Here is an 18,244-nt window from a genome sequence, read left to right as displayed (position 1 = left end):
ATCTTCTCACAACATAGATATTCGATAAATTTACCTAAACAGATATAAAGAAATCACGTACTAACATTCCAAACATTGTTTCTTCCCTACTCCGATCTCCCTAACCCACATCCCTTTACAACTCACCCCATCACACATACTCCCCACCCCATCCTCATATTATTTTCCTAGATTACATTACCCTTTGAATAATATTTATTCACTTATCAAACATCCAAAACAAATTAAAAAAATAGAAATTTAAAATATTTTTTTAGGAGAAGTTTTTTCATGGATATACCAACCATACCCATGATCTCCTATAATTTTCACCCATTTCATTATTTAATGGGAAAAGGCTCAAATATGTCATCAAACTTTCAGAAAAGGCTCATTTATGCCATCCATTAAAAGTTTAGCTCATCTATGCCATTACCCTTTAAGAAAAGGCTCATTCATGCCATTATTTTTTAACAGTGGTTTTGCAAAATCATTTTTTACACGTGGCCAATTATAATTCGGCCATGTCATTATTATTTTTATAAAAAAAATCAAAATTCTGAATAAAAATTGAATTATAATTCGGCCACGTCATTATAATTTTTTTAATTCAATTTTTGCAAAACCATTTTTTACACGTGGCCAATTATAATTCGGCCATGTCATTATTATTTTTATAAAAAAAATCAAAATTCTGAATAAAAATTGAATTATAATTCGGCCACGTCATTATAATTTTTTTAATTCAATTTTTGCAAAACCATTTTTTACACGTGGCCAATTATAATTCGGCCATGTCATTATTATTTTTATAAAAAAAATCAAAATTCTGAATAAAAATTGAATTATAATTCGGCCACGTCATTATAATTTTTTTAATTCAATTTTTGCAAAACCATTTTTTACACGTGGCCAATTATAATTCGGCCATGTCATTATTATTTTTATAAAAAAAATCAAAATTCTGAATAAAAATTGAATTATAATTCGGCCACGTCATTATAATTTTTTTAATTCAATTTTTGCAATTTTGAATTTTTATTATTAAAAAAATAATGACGTGGCCGAATTATAATTGGCCACGTGTAAAAAATGGTTTTGCAAAAATTGAATTAAAAAAATTATAATGACGTGGCCGAATTATAATTCAATTTTTGTTTAGACTTTTGATTTTTTTTATAAAAGAAATTAATGACGTGGTCGAATTATAATTGGCCACGTGTAAACACTGGTTTTGCAAAACCACTGTAAAAAAATAATGGCATGACTGAGCCTTTTCTTAAACGGTAATGGCATAGATGAGCCAAACTTTTAACGGATAGCATAAATGAGCCTTTTCTGAAAGTTTAATGGCATATTTTAGCTTTTTCCCTTATTTAATTGACCTCACCTCGAAGTGCTGAAATGATAAGGATTACGTTCATTAGTTGAATAAATAATCATATACATAACAATAATTTATTCATATTTCTAGACCCATAAATAAAAAGGGTAAAGGAATGGGCATTGCATCATATAAAGTTGGCAAATCAAATGCAACACAAAGTAGAAGATGGGGAAGTATGATCCACACTCATTCCCCACTCCAATTTGTTGTGTATTCTTACGTGGCCACCACAAGCCACAAAAAAGTATCTTTTTTTTATTATTATAAATTTTTGTTGTAGTACTAATTTAGGTGGGATAATTTAAATTTCCAAAATTAATTATCAAGCTCAATTTGACTAGGAAAACACTAATCATTGTTAATAACACACAATCCGCTAACTAAGTATAGTTAAATTTTCTTCAAACTTGACTTAATTTGAAGAAAAGATGAGTTGATCCGGAGATTTAGTTTTATAGTATGTTCTTTTGTTACGCATAAGAGATTTGAAATAGATTGTTTTTGTTTATTCCATTAGTAAGCGGTCAAAAATAGATTATTTTCGATTTTTCCACTTGTGTTTTTTAGGCTAATTCCTTTTAAATTCATAGTTTTGTGCACGTGGCCAACCTTCTGTAAATCCATAATCACTTAATGGCCAACCCCATTTGTGTAGATCCCCAAAATCTCAATCAATATTCCATGGCTTTGTGCACGTGGTTTATTATTTACAATAGAGGAGAATTTCATTATTTTATTAGCAAGTGGTCCTTTCATAAAGCATCGCAGTGAATTGTACAGGGCATAAATTCCATGTCGATCGCAACATTTAATAATAAATGCCGTACCTTTTTAAAATTGGAGTAAATATTTCAGTCTTATGAATTCTGAATCGATTTATTTGTCTAGTGTTAAAGGATGATAAATGGAAAGCAAAGGGACAAGATTGTAGGTTTTGATCGATGTGGTAATTTAGGTAACAAATGTGTAGATGAGATTATAACCAGAAAAAAACTGTTCAAAAGTAGTAAGGTGGGCATGTGTTGAGACAAGTTGAGTGAAAAGGAACCAAATTTGAGTGCAAAAAGGTGAAAGAATAGAGCAGAGCCACCCAAAAAGAACATTAAATTCAGAGAGGGTTTGCCGACCTTCCATACTAAATATAATCATTATTACGTACCAAATACATACTTACTATATTGGTACAATTTGGTCCTTGTCACATTTCTGACCATTCTAGCCAAGTGGTATTATATGCATATACTTAGGTGTGTTCAATAAGAAGGAAAATATTATTCTAAAAAATAAGTGATTCGGGGTCGAGGGATTGATGTTAGGTAAAAAAAATTACTTATTACTCAAGACTCGACCCCAAGTTCGAGATTCAACTTTGACTCCTAATTCTCACATCGTGTAACGTCCAGGTTCGCCATTACAGGAAAGTCAACGGGGAAAATATTGGGCCGAAAAACTTTTTTGTAGTAACTTGGAATTTTCCAATCTAGTCTAGATTTAGACGAAATCAGAGTCCTTGAGGTGTAGGGATATCCGGTAACAATCGGGTGACTTATTTATGATTTTGATTACATAAGTAGTTAGATAAGTCGTTAAGGAATTCGTACGACTTTACGGAATTGAATTCGAGTGAGTAAAACTCTTGGAATCGATTTTAGCGTGAACGGTATTTTCTGAGCGTCGTTGGTTAAAGGTGTGTTGTGAAATGGGGGTCTTGGAATTATTAAAATAGCTCACTGTTTCGTGCAAGCCTCTTTGGGCTTTGGCGGTGGTTTTGGTCGCTCTGGTGGGGCCACAGTAGCGGGGTGAGGGCCGATGTGGCGGGCCAAACGCGACTTAAAGTCGTAAATAAACCTCAAAACGTCTTTATTCTGCACTTTTTGGTTTTTAGAGCTAAGGAACGTACCCCAGGTGATTCTTGACAGTTTTCCACCATTCTTGAGGCTAAAGGTAAGATTTTAACTCCCCCAAATCTGTTTTTCGATCCGTAGAACGTAATAGAATGGGTAATTATCGATGGGGGAGGGTTTTGATCTAGAAACTATGGTGGAAAAAGCCCTAATTTGGATACTTGGGATCATGGGTATGATCTAGGGTTGTTAGAATTGTTAGTAATCCGGGTAATTAATGATTGTTTATTGATTTCCGTATTATATTGATTGTTTGTAGACCAAGAACAAGCGGAACGAATCCGGAAAGGGAATGATCAAGTTTCTTAAGGTTTCAAGCTTGTTTTGAGGTAGGTGATGAATGTGATTCTATGATTTGTATGCGAATGTTGTATTATTGATCACATTAATTGTAAATGAGGAAATATGAATGATGAATGCCATGAATCATGACTTGATTGTATGATTATGAGAATGTGCTTTATGATAGTGATTGTGGCTTGTTGAATGGATCGAGTGTTGCGTTTCGATACAATAACTTGGACCAGTTGCTACGTTCTGGCATAAATATAGGATCGGTTTCCACGTTTCGGCATAATCTTTGGATCGGGTACCACGTTTCGGTATGCTAACAATTTGGGTTTGGGTTCCATGTGAGGATCAATGACTTGTAGTAATTTTGTATCTTGAGAAATGTGTAGTTGTTCGTTGTTCGTAAATGTTGATAATATTGTATATGTTTGATATATGGATGTGATTATATTGTTGTATTGACTTATGTATGTTACACTTAGTGGGATAGCCGTGTGATCCTACCAGTACACTGTGGTTGTGTACTGATATTGCACTTGCTCTTTCTTTGTTAGGTACAGGGCATCTTCAAGCGGTTATTGACAGACTTCGCTTAGAAGATCAGTGATTATCGTTCGAATTCAAGATTGAGCAAGTTCTTCCAGGCTGCCATGAGTTCTCTATTTGTCCATGTCCACATTTCGGACTTAGACTTTTCTAGTTAGTTGATTAGTTCATTAGTTGAGGGTTGTATCCCTTCTTGTTTAGACTTGTTGAACTTTAGATGTTTTTGTACATTGACTTTCAGGTTTTAGGTTTAATTTTCGCATTGTTTAGTTGTTAGATCTTTTGGAAGTTTATGGGAATTTTAGTTTTGGCTATTATTCCTATTTTTGTATCCTTAAATGCTTTAGTTTTTGGTTTAGTTGCTTGATTTGGGTTGTAGTAGTGGTTCTCCCACCGGAGGGTTAGTGTTGGTGTCAATCACGATGGTCTGGGTCGTGACACATCGAGACACAAACCTAACCCCAAGACGCATAAGGAGACCTATTCTTGAGGCTTAACCTCGACATCCACCAATAACATGGTTGAGTCTTAATTTGATCATGTGTCAATTCGGTGTAGGGTGATCTCTTGTCGATTCGAGGTAGAATCTCATGTAGGTTGGGGGGGGGGGCTCATGTCGAGGTTGGGTAACGATTCAGAATTGGGTCCCAAGTTGGGCTCTGGTTGAGTTCTAGGTCGGGGTAGGTCTCTTATAGGGCGATCCTGTTGAGTCCTGAGGCGATCGTGGGATGGATGGTATCGCTACGAGGTGGTAGGTTGAGAATCTAGGGGTTAGGGGTGTTTGTGTGGATTAGGTGGTGGGGTTGAAAGAGAAATTAGAAAAATGTTTTCCCTACTTTTAATAGTGAAGTCATTTTTTTAATTAGGTATATTTTAAAATATTAAAGTCAATTGAACATGAAAAAAGTTCATTTAATGAAGTATGATACTATTTAATTCAATGAGTATATATTTACGTTAAAATAATAGGGTATTAGTAACTTTGTTTACCAAAATTTAAAATAAAAGAAATCACCATAAGATTTTGACCATCAATATCTCTCGATCTTCTTATTAATAGACTTATCGACCACTAGTTGTGTGCAGAGCCAACTTGGAACCTCCTAGTCGAAAAATTAGTACTCTCTCCGTTTCACAAAGAATGACCTGGTTTGACTTAGCACGGAGTTTAAGTAAATAAAGAAGACTTTTGAATCTTGTGGTCTTAAATTAAAGTTATGTCAAATGTACAAAATTGCCCTTAATCTTGTGGTCTTAAACATGCCATGTGGAAAGCAAAAAGTAAAATGTTACCAAAAAAGGAAAGAGGTCATTCTTTTTGAAACTGACTAAAAAGGAAAGAAGGTCATTCTTTGTGAAACGGAGGGAGTACTATTTATATACGATATAAATTATTTATATATATATATATATAGCAGATATTTAACCTTCATTAATTAATTCATATGTTTACTTCTTCGAATTTTAAACTCCTCTCCAAATTAATCAATACCATTTGAGTCCAAGAAGATTGTAGAGATTCTTCTAATCAAATCAGTAGTACAAACATCTAAAAGTGGGACATACATAGATCATGCACTAATTCATGTATAAACTATTATTATATCGTAATTCAAAAACTTTTGCTAAATTTTAAAATTTTATTTAACGAAAAACTCATAAAATAAATACAATAATAAATCTGTATCTGTAAAATTATTCTATAAACTATAACAATCATACTCAAATATATGTAATAATATTCTATAAGAAATTTATTATGTAAAAAAATAAAATATTTACAATAATTATTAATATCATGCACATAATAAATTTTAAATACAAATATTTTAACAAATTACATTTAGTTCATTCATATATATAAATATAAGGAGTTAATTCCCTAAATGGTCACTCAAGTTTAGGGAATTACCTTGAAATATCATTTATGTTTCATTTAGGACCAAAATATCACTCAACTATCACTATTTTCCTCCAAACATATTTGACACTTCAAAAGTCGCACTCTCTCCAAGTTGGCATGACATGTCATTAAAGTCTTTTTTTTTAATAATAGACTAAATTTGATTCATTAAACCCATTTAACTAAAATAATGATCATTTTAAAAAAAAAAATGTATTAGTTTATTAAGTATAAATCTTCATACTTAAGAATCTTTTATTATAATTAAACATTTTATTTTTCTTATGTTACGAAGAATAGGTTTTTAAAATGTACTATAACATCATCGATTTTGAATACTTATAAACATATACATCCAAAAAAAGTTGATATACAAATTCCTCATAAATGCTAACTTACATCAATTAATCATAAATTTTATAATGAATTAATAATATTAAATGCCAATTAACTATTACAATAAAATTAATTATGTATTTTGAAATTCATGCTTAGAATATTTTTTTCTTGAAAAAAATAGAAAGTGAATAATATTATATTAGAAAATAAAATTTTGATCTTTATTTATCAATATATTAATCTCATATAATATGTATATTATTTTATTAAAATAGGCAATTCAATTAATTATTACTTGTATTTCATGAATTTGGGATGAGATAAGAATATATATTGGTATTTAATTGTATGATAAGTTAAAATATAATATAATATAGCAATAAAGAATAAAAATAAAAAATTAAATTAAAAAAAAGTTAAATAATATTTTTCTCTTTCTTACCAACTTTTTTTGTCAACCTTACAAATTTATTTGAATACTTTTATGAAAAAAATTGCTTAAAATTTTCAAATAATTTATATAGGGATTTTGAAAATTACCAAGTAATAAGTGCACACAAAGTTTTTCTCATTGAATTTTGTCTGGGAAAAAAATATAAAGGAATTAGTTTTTTAATTTTTTTTTATAATCTTCATAAATTCTCATGTAATTTATATATTTGTTTTGTAGAGACATAAGTTTGATGAATTAAATAGGTCTATTGTTTTTTTTTAAATGATGATTTAATAACATGACATATCAACTAGAATAGAAGGAAACTTTTGAAATATTTAGTTTTTTTTTTTGGATAAAAAATAGTTATAATATTATTCACTTTCTATTTTTTTCAAGAAAAAACATTGTAAGCATGAATTTCAAAATACACAATTAATTTTACAGTAATGTTAATTGACATTTAATATTATTGATTCATTATAAAATTTATGATAAATTGATGTAAGTTAGCATTCATGAGTGATTTGTATATCGATATTTTTTTAATGTATATGTTTATAAGTATTCAAAATTAATGATATTATAGTACGATTTAAAATCGTATTCTGCATAACATAAAAAATTAAAAAGTTTAATTATAATAAAAGATTCTTAAGTATGAAGATTTATTCTTGATAAACTAATATGTATATATTGTTAAAAATAATATGATCATTATTCTAGTTAAATGGGTTTAATAAATCCAATTAGTCTATTATTAAAAAAAAGACTTTAATGACATGTCATGCCAATTAGAAGAGAGTGAGGCTTTTGAAGGAAAATAATGATAGTTGAGTGATATTTTGGTCCTAAATGAAACATAAATGATATTTCAAGACAATTTTCTAAACTTGGGTGACCATTTAGGGAATTGACTCTAAATTTAAGTGTTTGGCACTGTCTGTCGCATTAGATAATGCATCTAATAATACAAAACTCTGCTAGTATGTTAAAAACTAGATTATGTCCAATTGATGTTAATGTTTTTCATTTTAGATGTGTTGCACATATATTAAATTTAGTTGTACAAGATGGTATTTCATAATTTAATTGTGGTTGTATGAAAATTGAATATGTTGTTGCCTGAATTTAGGGAATTTAATGAGCGTTGTGTACTATGTTGATTTGCCACCAAGAAAAATTTCAAGACATATTAAAACAAGATGGAATTCTTTTATACCAAATGCTTTCAGTTGCTTACGAATATAAAGGACTCATACAAATGGTGTTTAATGCTCATAATGTTGACCCATTAGATAGAATTTGTGAAGAAGATTGAGAAGAAACTAATGAACTATTAGAATTTTTAAGACTTTTTTATGATGCTATAACCATGTTTTCTGGAATTTATTATCCTACTATTTCATCAGTATTAATAAATATTTGTGCTATTACAATTCAATTTTCTAAATACAAAAAATTGAAAATTTAAAATATTTTTCCTATTCCTCAAATTTATTTAACTGCTAGTTTACTTAACCCTCAATATAAATTACGAGGTGTGCAGGGACTTGTTGATACTTTTTATGACACTTTAGAAATTTTACCGGAAGAAATTCCAACTTGTGAAAATGTGTAAGTCTAGCATAAAAGTAGAAGCTAAAATTTTGTATAAAAAATATAGAACTATTGGAAATACTCAAGGAGAAGTTGGTCAAACTTCTAATCCTCAGAGTAAAGCTCGAATTAATAGTTTTATGCGAAATTTTCTTGGTCTTAATTCTACTAACCGTGATGATTTTGAAAAATATCTTAATCAATCTTTAGAAACAGTGGACGACGAAGATGGCAATGAAGAATTATTAGCATGGTGGAGGAGGCGGAGTGTTGCATTTCCAATTTTGAGCATAATGGTTCTTGATGTTCTAGCTTTCAAGCTTCATCAGTTGCATCTGAGGCTGCTTTTAGTGTGGCAAGGTTTCAACTTGGCGATCATAGACATTCATTGGCGGAAGAAAGTTTGGAAACATCAGTTTTATTTAGAGACTGGGTCAACGCCGAGAGGAGGAATTATAATTTGCCAAAGTTAAGTTCCAAACAAGAAGCTTGGATTAATGCGGTAATTGGATCTAGTGATGATGAATTAGAGTCACAAGAGTTTCTAGCAAGTTTGCCAACACCGGAGGATGTTACCGTCGATATGATGCGACAATTAAAATTGAATTTTAAAATAAAATACAAATATTAGATTACATCCGAGAACTAATTGAAACAGAACCCTTCCTAAAAGGTGGCTGCGTAAATTAATTATTCATCTAATATTTGTAACAAATATTAGTTTTACATATTGAGAACTTATTGAAACAGAACCCTTCTTAGAAGGTGGTTGCGTAGATTAGTTACTCCACTAATATTTGTAAATTGTAACTTCTAAGTTCTAAGTTGCAATTATAATTTATTGAATAAATTTGAAGGCTTTATTCAAGTCTTTTTTTATATAACTATTGTCTTGCATTTTAATTTTAATTTTAAAATACTAACTTTAAAATACATAATTTAAAAATTGATATTTGACATTTGAAATTTCAAGTTAAATTCTTTTAAAGTATTTAAAATACAAATTTGAACTTCTCAAATTTGAAATTTGAAACTTGAAACTTGAAATTTGAAATTTGAAAACTTAAGCATTTTTTATTAGCTAAAAAAGTTATTGAAAACCAAATAAACTAAAAATGTTATTCAATAACATATAAATTCAATACAAATAAATAAACATATAAAAAAAAAAAAATCCCACGTCCCGTCCCGTCCCGCCAAACCCCGTCTCATCCCGTATATAAAGTAGGACGGGATGGGACGAATTTTTATCCCGCCAATCTCGGTCCCCCCAATCCCGGTTCCGACTGAATCCCGGCCAAGGCGTCTCCCGTCCCGTTCCGACCCCACTCCCAGTCCCCGTCCCCTTGCCAGCCCTACTGCATTAGACTTCAAAGGTCAGGACACTTGGCCAACCATACACTATCCATGCAACTACCGTCGTGGAGATTTTATAAATAGAATAATTCTTTTTTTCTAAAAATATTATTTTTTAAATATTTGGTAAAATTTTTAATTTCATTTTTTATATGACAAATACAAAATCACAAAATTTTAAAGTACTCTACACATTTTTAATTTAAGATTATATAATTTAAACGTCCCAATTTATTATTTAAATTTTTTGTGTTCAACCAAATTAAGGCACTTAAATTAAAATAAAGGGAGAAGAATTTATGAATTTTACTCTTTCGCTTATTTATTAAGTAATATTTTAATCGCTTTTTCTCATTTTATGTGACAAAAAAATTTAACATTATTTTTATTTATTAATCTATTAATGTGATTACAAGTTTACAACATTATTGCTATTTATGATAAAATTATTATTACATTGTTATTAAATTAATGAATTTGCTTCTTTTTTCAGATAGAATAAACAAAGAAAGTATATGCCATAAAAATTCTAACATAAGGTAAAAAAATTAGCAACTTGATTCACTTTTGTAGTATTCCTTTTTACAAAAGAAATGAAATAAGGTATATAGATGTATCAACTCTCTTGAAGCCTCACAAATTTGAATTGTGATAGAATGATAGTTATTTTCTATCCTTATTCAAAAATATAAAATTCAAGTTTCTGAGAATGGGAAGAGTTCTATTGAAGTGTCACTTTAAAAATGAACTCTATAATAAGTAAATTCATATTTAAATTTAATCGTGTTTTAATATGAAAATCAAACGCGAAAATGATCCAGTTGTTTCTACGTGGAAGATTATACAGGAATGTACAAAAAAAAAAAGCCAAAAATCAAGGACCGTTCATATATGTGCTGTCACATTGGCTCCTTAAAAAACTGACAATTGGCAAAACAGTCATCACTTAATTTGACTCCTCATTGATCAAACTATATATTAAAGGTAATACTAGAAGATAGAAAATGTAAGGTATCATTAGACACTTGCTGTTTACATTAAATTAAATAAGTTAGTAATTGTTAATAATATATTAAACTTGAAATATAGATCATTAAACAATAAAATTATATGTGATGAAGCAAACATTCACAATATTTCATGATTTCTTTTGGAAAAATTATTTGAACTAGCTATATCGATTCACAAATTAATTTTTATAACGATACTTCAAAAGAATAAGATACAGTACAATATAGTGAGGTTGTGCAATTCTATTACATATTTATTCATGTATTTGTGTGTCTAAAATCTCTAATCATGTCTACACATAGTTGGCCACATGTACACCCAAATTTTACTTTAAAAACGCAGATATACCTATAACCATACACATATACATATAATTTCAATCATATAATACTGAACCCAATTTTTAGTTATCATGAGAAATATTGTATGTGCACTGATGATACATGCATCCTGCAATGTTTTGTAATTAAAGTACTATATTTTGAAATATAGTAAGATCTCGTTAATATTTGCGCAAAAAAAGCCGTTAATAACCCTATTTATAAAGTTAATATAAATATATCAATTAATATTTTTTTTCTTAATAGACAATGTATTGTAACTTATTATATTTTTTTGTTTAGAATGATTTGTGAGATTGTAATAGTATCTTGTCATGATTATCTTTATTTACATTATTTTCATTTATTCTATAGCATATAATTCTTAAAAATAGCCTTATTATGAACGTTCTTGCAGTAGACAACGTGTCAAAATTCCCTCATCATAGTCCCCTTACCAAAGAAACCGGTTATGCAAAAGAATCATCTACATGTCCCTTTATGAATCGACACATCATCTACACTTCCTTTTCTTCCCACCTTTAACTCTCTTCCAATTATTGGACTTTCTTAACCAAAAAGAAATAAATAAAATAAAATATATATTGAAGTTTCTCCATCTTTTTCTTATTATTTTTTTCTAATCTTTTGTGCATCTCATTTGAAAAGTATTCATTTGACTTTTCTTTTTCTAATTTAGCAAAAGTCATTGTAGTCCCATGATTTTAACTTTTACATAGGATTTCTATATGAGACTAATGCTACGGAATTAGATTTCCACTCATGTTTCTTGATAATTCATTCACGAATAGTTTAAGTAAGACTTTTGAAACTTAGATCGCTAAGAAAATGAAAGAGTTTTTAAAGAAGGTTTTGTATTGCTTGGATGAAGGCTTTACAACTTGCTTGGTTTACAAATGAGAGCCCTTCTATTTATACTTATCTTTTAGAGACTAAAGTGTAAATAAAAATTACTATACAATTTCCTACATATTTACAATCTAGTCCTTCTTCTAAAATTCTCTACCAGCCTAGAGAATTCTAAAATCTTCCAAAACTTATCTTGACTATTCTAGAGTCTTCCACAAACCACGTCATGACTCTAGATTCTCCCCACTTAGACTTTAATTTTATGCCTAAGTGAAATGACAAAGTGGAGGGTCATGACACTAAGATCCACTTGGTTGCATATTAAGATTTTTAACTTATACCTAACACTAACACTAATATTAATAATTATTTAAAAACACTTATTTCAAAATTACAAAAATAAGTAATACATTCATATATATATATATACTTTCAAATAATTACGTATTTTACTAATAATTAAGAGTTTTCTATTATAATTTGAGAAAGATACACCAAATAGGAAGAAGCGAACTAGATCAGGAGGTATATTTTTCGATAACAATGTGGCATGTGACATGAATTATCATCAAGGAGTGAACAAACAGTGAAAGGGCACTCAACTACAAGATTCAAATTACAATTTACTGTTCAAGGTAACTCTGCCTAAAAGTATGGAAAAAAGTTGTATGTTTTGAAAGGAATAATTTGAAGTAGGTAATAATATATAGGTGAAAGTAAAAAAGGCACCATCCTTACTCATTATTGCTTTGTGTTTCTCATTATTCCAGCACTTTGTTCATTTTGTTGGATAATTTGGTATGCGAAATGGAATAATAAAATAAAAAAATATATAGTTATTTTTTGTTATATTTTTAAAATATATTTATTCTTATCATATAAATTTGGGTATATATTTGTCTTTTGAATGTTTACTCTCACGTCTCTCTATCCTTTTCATCTTATGCGTATATTTTTATTTTACTTAAATTTCCCCTTAATATTATTCTTTCACCCAATCCAATATTAGGATAAGTATAACTTTTTCTGAGAGTATATAGGTATATATTTTTATCCCAATTAAAAGTATGATGAAGGATAAATATATATAACTTTTTTACGAGGGTTTAGAGATAAACATGACGCTATTTTTTGCATTTTATGGATTGGTGTATTCCATATGAATATTTTGTCCAATGTTTTATATGGATTATAATTTCATCACTTTAGTATAAATAATTAGATAAAATAATCTTGTATTTAATTAATTATTCAAATCAAATATAAGATAAAATTAATTTTAACTTTATCGCTAAATTGTTACTTCTTTATCTCACATATCAAACGAAAATTCCCATGTTAATGTAGAACCATCGATGCAGACATCTATATAGTTAGTGATGTATGTTTCTTATATCTTTAATTAATATGCCCTTTCATTCATGTGGACTAGATTCTTTTGCCTGGCCAAATTGGCAGAAGCAAATTAAACTGTTTTTTTTATATTTAAACACAAAACATCTGCCTACGGCTACTGTAGTACTTTGTTGGATTATATTGTTAATCTCATCAAATTATTTCAACTTTTTACATATCTAGTTATGTTTTCTACCCTTTCCATCACTACAACAAAAATAGCTTTTAGCAGCAATAAATTTGCACATTAACAAAGATTGCTATAAGCTTTAGTAATATTTACAAAGTGTTAACTACCTCTAAAAAGGCAAATTTGAATATTTTTGAATAGGGCATATCAAAAAGAATTAAGTAAATAAAGTATGTTGAGTGGCACAAGTAGCATCACCAAAGAGATCTTTGTCACAATGTTCAATATATTGGAAATAAGTAAGATTCCATCTTCAATTAGCAAATGGCAACCAACAAATGTACAATTTGATTACTTCTACAAAAGAACATTCAATCTTTTCCTCATGCAATTAAAGGGGTATAAATAAAGGAAAAAAACATGCCAAAGGCAAAAAAAAGTGTCAATTGGGCAGCCCCCACAATTGTTTTTATACATATAAGTACCGTTCACAATGTGCTAACTCATTATCACACATTTTTCCATTCCAAAAGGGAAATATGCAATAATAAAGAAGAAGTAAGCAAATTCAGAACCGTAAAGAAAGGTAGTCATAATCAGAAGATTCAATTTTGTAGCTCTTTAGAAACTTATTTTTATTATATACCTTTTTTTCACAAGAGATCGATAAATTAAATCAAAACGCATTACTTGATTTTCATCGAGATATACGAAAACATTGTGTTAGGTGTTTATTTTTTTAAAAAACTATTGTTGCATCAATGTGAAAAAGAAGTTAAAAAGATAAAAGGAAAACCTCTAGAATTCACGATTACACGATTAGGTCACTTTTAATTGTTATAGCAAATGTTTTGTCTTATATTTAGGATCAGTAGATTGACTTGACGATATAATTATTTTTACACTTACTTTAATGGATTCAAAATTTGAAGTTTATAAATTTATATAGCGATTTTCAATTAATACTACATCAATCATTGTTGAGTTTACAATCAAATATCTAGTAATATTTTTAAATATATATACATGGCCTCGACAAAAATTATTAAATTCACGTGAACTCGTAATAATTTGAAATCTTAAAGAATTTGCTGCCTTTGTAACCCCCTAGGTAGGAAAAACCATACACATTTGCTTTTTTTAGACCAATGTTAAGGAAACACAGTGGAAGCAGAGATTAGTTGGACGTTATAAGTCAAATTAGTATACAGAAACTGATGAGAAGCAAAGCCAAAGAGAGGGCTCAAAAGAGATGGCAGTTAAGTCACAAAAAGTAGTCAATCATATCTTTTTTGGACTTTGGGGGTTTCAAATGGCAAATTTTGGTCATGTTTCACGTGCCCTACTCTTAAAGTTACCATCACACGAGCACCACGTACCAAACCTCATCCTAAACATGCTTCTTCCATCCAACCACTTTAATTAACACTCTTAGGATAGCCATATAATATACTAACGCAGTATAATCTCATAAGTAAGCTTTAAGAAAAGTGACGTATACTCAGCCTTATTAAAGAGACTGTTTTTGATAGATCATCTGTTTTAATAAAAGTTATAAAAACAGATATGCAAAGCAAGTACAATAGCAAAGAAATCACACTGAATTCAAAATAATAGCAACGCCAAAACGAAACACAATAACTAAAAGAAATGAAATGTCAACTAATACTAAAAATGAAAGAATAAGATAGCAAGACCTACTAAAAAAAATGAAACTAAATCACGCTCACACTTTATCTGATTCTCGACCTCTATATCTTCCGATTAAATTATCTAACTTATCAGTTTGAATCCGAAATCACTTCTGCATATAATATACATAGAACTTTTTTGCAATTTGAGTTATATGGAATTTAAAATATCAAACAACCAAAGAGTTATTTTCAACAAATTGCCACTTGCTATTTTATGGGGTCCCCAAAACCACACATCATCTTTTCTTCTACGATATTCTTCTCATTTAATATTATTATTTTTAAATAAAGTTAAAAAGGGGCATAATTGAACGGACATTTTAATGGCCATGGCAGAGCCCGGCCCGCTAATTTTTCTTCAAGCCCGATATTAGTCAAAAAACTCATACTCATTAAACGTCATTGCAGAATCACGACCGTTAAATCAATCATTTAATCCAACGGCCATCAATCAACCATAGCTCCACTTAACAAACAAGAAAACCCCTCCACCAAGAAACTAACCCCCACGAACACGGATCGTGATAAAGTTGTAAATATATTTTTTATTTTTAATCAGATTTCGAGTTTGAATCTCTTTAGGTATGAAGTTGCCTTTGTTAAGTAAGGCTTTACTCCTAATATAAGATTTTTCAGATCAAATTCAAATTTAATCAGACTACTATATAGATATTGAACAATAAAAAACGTAGCCCCGTGGGGGAGGCTACAAGTCTACAACCTACACCCCAGAATGTCCAAAAATCAACACCTAGCATCTTACATCCAATCATTTACCGCCACGTAGTATTTTGTCCCCTTTAACCTGGGCCCGTATTGTGACACACTTATTGGCAGTTAGTACCTCAACCAGTCCAAAGTTTCCAACTTTAGCAGATTATACTAGCTGCTAAAAATCAAACAAATACTTCGTTCAATTCAATCTATTTGTCATAATATAAAAAATCGAAGAACGGAGGAAGTATTAAAAACAAGAAGATTGTTAAAATATTCCAAACTATAAGAACATTATATTTACATTTTTGATTACAGGAGGAAAAAAAAAAAAAAACTTATGTATAACCACTCTAAAAAGCCAAGAGTCACTGTATCTTGATATTTCATCATACTATATATATAATATAATATAATATATAGCTTATTTTCCAAGCCCAACTAACTTTGAACTCCCTATTAGTCCCTGAACATTTTCTTATTTCAACTTCCACCCCTCCAACTTTTCCCATCATACACTATAGTAGCTAAAAGTATATACACAATAAAGCAAACACTGGCCTTTTCTAGAGAAAGCACTAGTGTTTTTTATGAGGAGGAGTGCATTCTGCATTCTGATCTTTACTAAGGCTGATGTATAATTAGGAGCAAATGAAGGACTTTGATTTGATTTTTCTAAAACTTAATAACCTATAACTAGTCCTCCCATTGGGGCTCGATGCGGAATTCCCTTTCTTCGCTTGGCTGTTCTGTAATTAACAGAAGTTGGAGGGGGTGTTGACGGACTGAAACTTTGGTGGACCTTGTTGCTTGGACTCTTCTGCCGGCCATGGCTGCTGCTGCTGTAGGAATCCTCCGAGTCATAGAGTGCTGCTGCAGCCGGCGAGGATCTCTTCTTCTCCGGTGATTGTTTTGGCCTCTTAACAAAGTTCTTTGAAGTACCAACAATCTGAAAATAATCAAAAATTACAAATTAAATACAACTTGCTTCTAGAAGTTCTAACAATCAAGATACAGATTCACCCATTCCCAATTCCAAATCTCAAAATCCCAAATTTTTAAATATTTCCCAAAAATCTGTTGATGATGCCAAAATTTGTCCCCAATAATGGACCAATTGCTTCACATTTTGTCAAAAAGGCCAATTACAGCAAAGTTAATTTTATGACACCTTTAAAAGTAAAAAATAAATGCAAGAAAATTAGTTTAGTATACCTTGCAACCAAGAGAGCAGAATCTGAAGGAATCAAGAAGGCTCCTTTCACAAACTTCACAGGTATTAGTGACACCTTTGCCTGGCCTAGGCTGTGGTCTCTCATTCAAGAAAACAACTTTTGCACTGTTGATAATGTAGGTCTGAACTGAAGTGATGTCCAGAAATTTCTGTATTTCATTCACCCTTATCACATCATGGTACGATGACCTCCGTATCTGTAAAAAAAAAAACAGAGCAACGCACATTCAATCAGTCAATCTTCAAGTCAACCATGAAAAAATACACAATTTTGATCAAAAGGGGTGCTTTAAAACAGTACATTTCTTTTGTTATTCCATTAAAGGAAAAGGGTAAAGGAGAGAAATAAAAAGTCCTCTGTACTTGACAAAAATGGCAGAAACCCCATTCAAATTCAAATTGGATGCTTCAAAACAGTGCATTTTTGTGATTCCATTTCTCAACCAAAATGGCGGAAAACTGAAACCGGAATCGAAAACAATTTGGGGGAAATTGGAAATGAATGAAAATCAAATCCTAATCAACCAAGTAAAAGCTCAGATAACTAATAAACTGAGCTAGGAAGAATCTCGATTTATCAAATACATACAAACAAGGAATACAAACGAACCTGAATGGCACGATGGTCCTTGTGATGAGATAAACAAATCGAACAAAGAGCACCATCCATACAATCCAAACAGTACATGTTACATTCGCTCTTATGAGAATCAGCATGTAACTTGCATTGAACGAAGAATCGTTCCTTCAACAATGGCTTCAACCACGGTGGCCATCTATTATCTTCCTCATCAGGTCCTCCAGCTCCCTAAACACACATTAAAACCACAATCACCAAAAATCCCAAAAAACAAAAACAAAATCTCCATTTTTAAACAAAAATTTACCATGATTCGCCTATTCTTAGGCTTGAATTCACGAACAGTGGTGTCTTGATTATCGATCGCCAGCTTTGTAAAACAAAAAAATAAAACTGTTTATATTTCTTGAAAGTAGTAACGCTTTGTGTATTAGTGACAGTAAGAGAAAAATAAAAACTATGGTTTAGAAAATATAGGAATTGGAGGCGGTGTGAGAAATATAAGGCTACTTGTAAAAAAAAGTTATTAGGGGTGAGGGGGGTGGGGTTGAGTGGGGGT

General features: G+C 30.2%; 1 protein-coding gene across 1 annotated transcript; it reads right to left on the bottom strand.

Moving 5' to 3' along the window:
• Positions 1–16,121: 16,121 nt before the first annotated feature.
• On the bottom strand, positions 16,122–18,175 carry LOC102599612 (uncharacterized). The gene is made up of 4 exons (XM_006352800.2): positions 17,993–18,175; positions 17,716–17,913; positions 17,087–17,302; positions 16,122–16,820 (listed from the first exon to the last, which is right to left on the bottom strand). The coding sequence occupies exons 1-4, from the start codon at positions 17,993–17,995 to the stop codon at positions 16,554–16,556; spliced, it is 684 nt and encodes a 227-aa protein (XP_006352862.1). The 5' UTR covers positions 17,996–18,175; the 3' UTR covers positions 16,122–16,553.
• Between the last annotated feature and the right edge of the window lie 69 nt (positions 18,176–18,244).

This window comes from Solanum tuberosum, unplaced genomic scaffold (genome assembly GCF_000226075.1).
Source record: "Solanum tuberosum cultivar DM 1-3 516 R44 unplaced genomic scaffold, SolTub_3.0 scf00144, whole genome shotgun sequence".
NCBI classification, from domain to species: Eukaryota; Viridiplantae; Streptophyta; class Magnoliopsida; order Solanales; family Solanaceae; genus Solanum; species Solanum tuberosum.
This window is presented reverse-complemented; position numbering and strand designations above follow the sequence as displayed.

Excerpts from the sequence above, each read along its gene's own strand:
- LOC102599612 (XM_006352800.2), bottom strand. Across the intron at positions 17,303-17,715 it reads AGGACCATCGTGCCATTCAG|ATACGGAGGTCATCGTACCA; the intron begins GTTCGTTTGTAT and ends TTTTTTTTACAG. Across the intron at positions 16,821-17,086 it reads TCTGCTCTCTTGGTTGCAAG|ATTGTTGGTACTTCAAAGAA; the intron begins GTATACTAAACT and ends GATTATTTTCAG.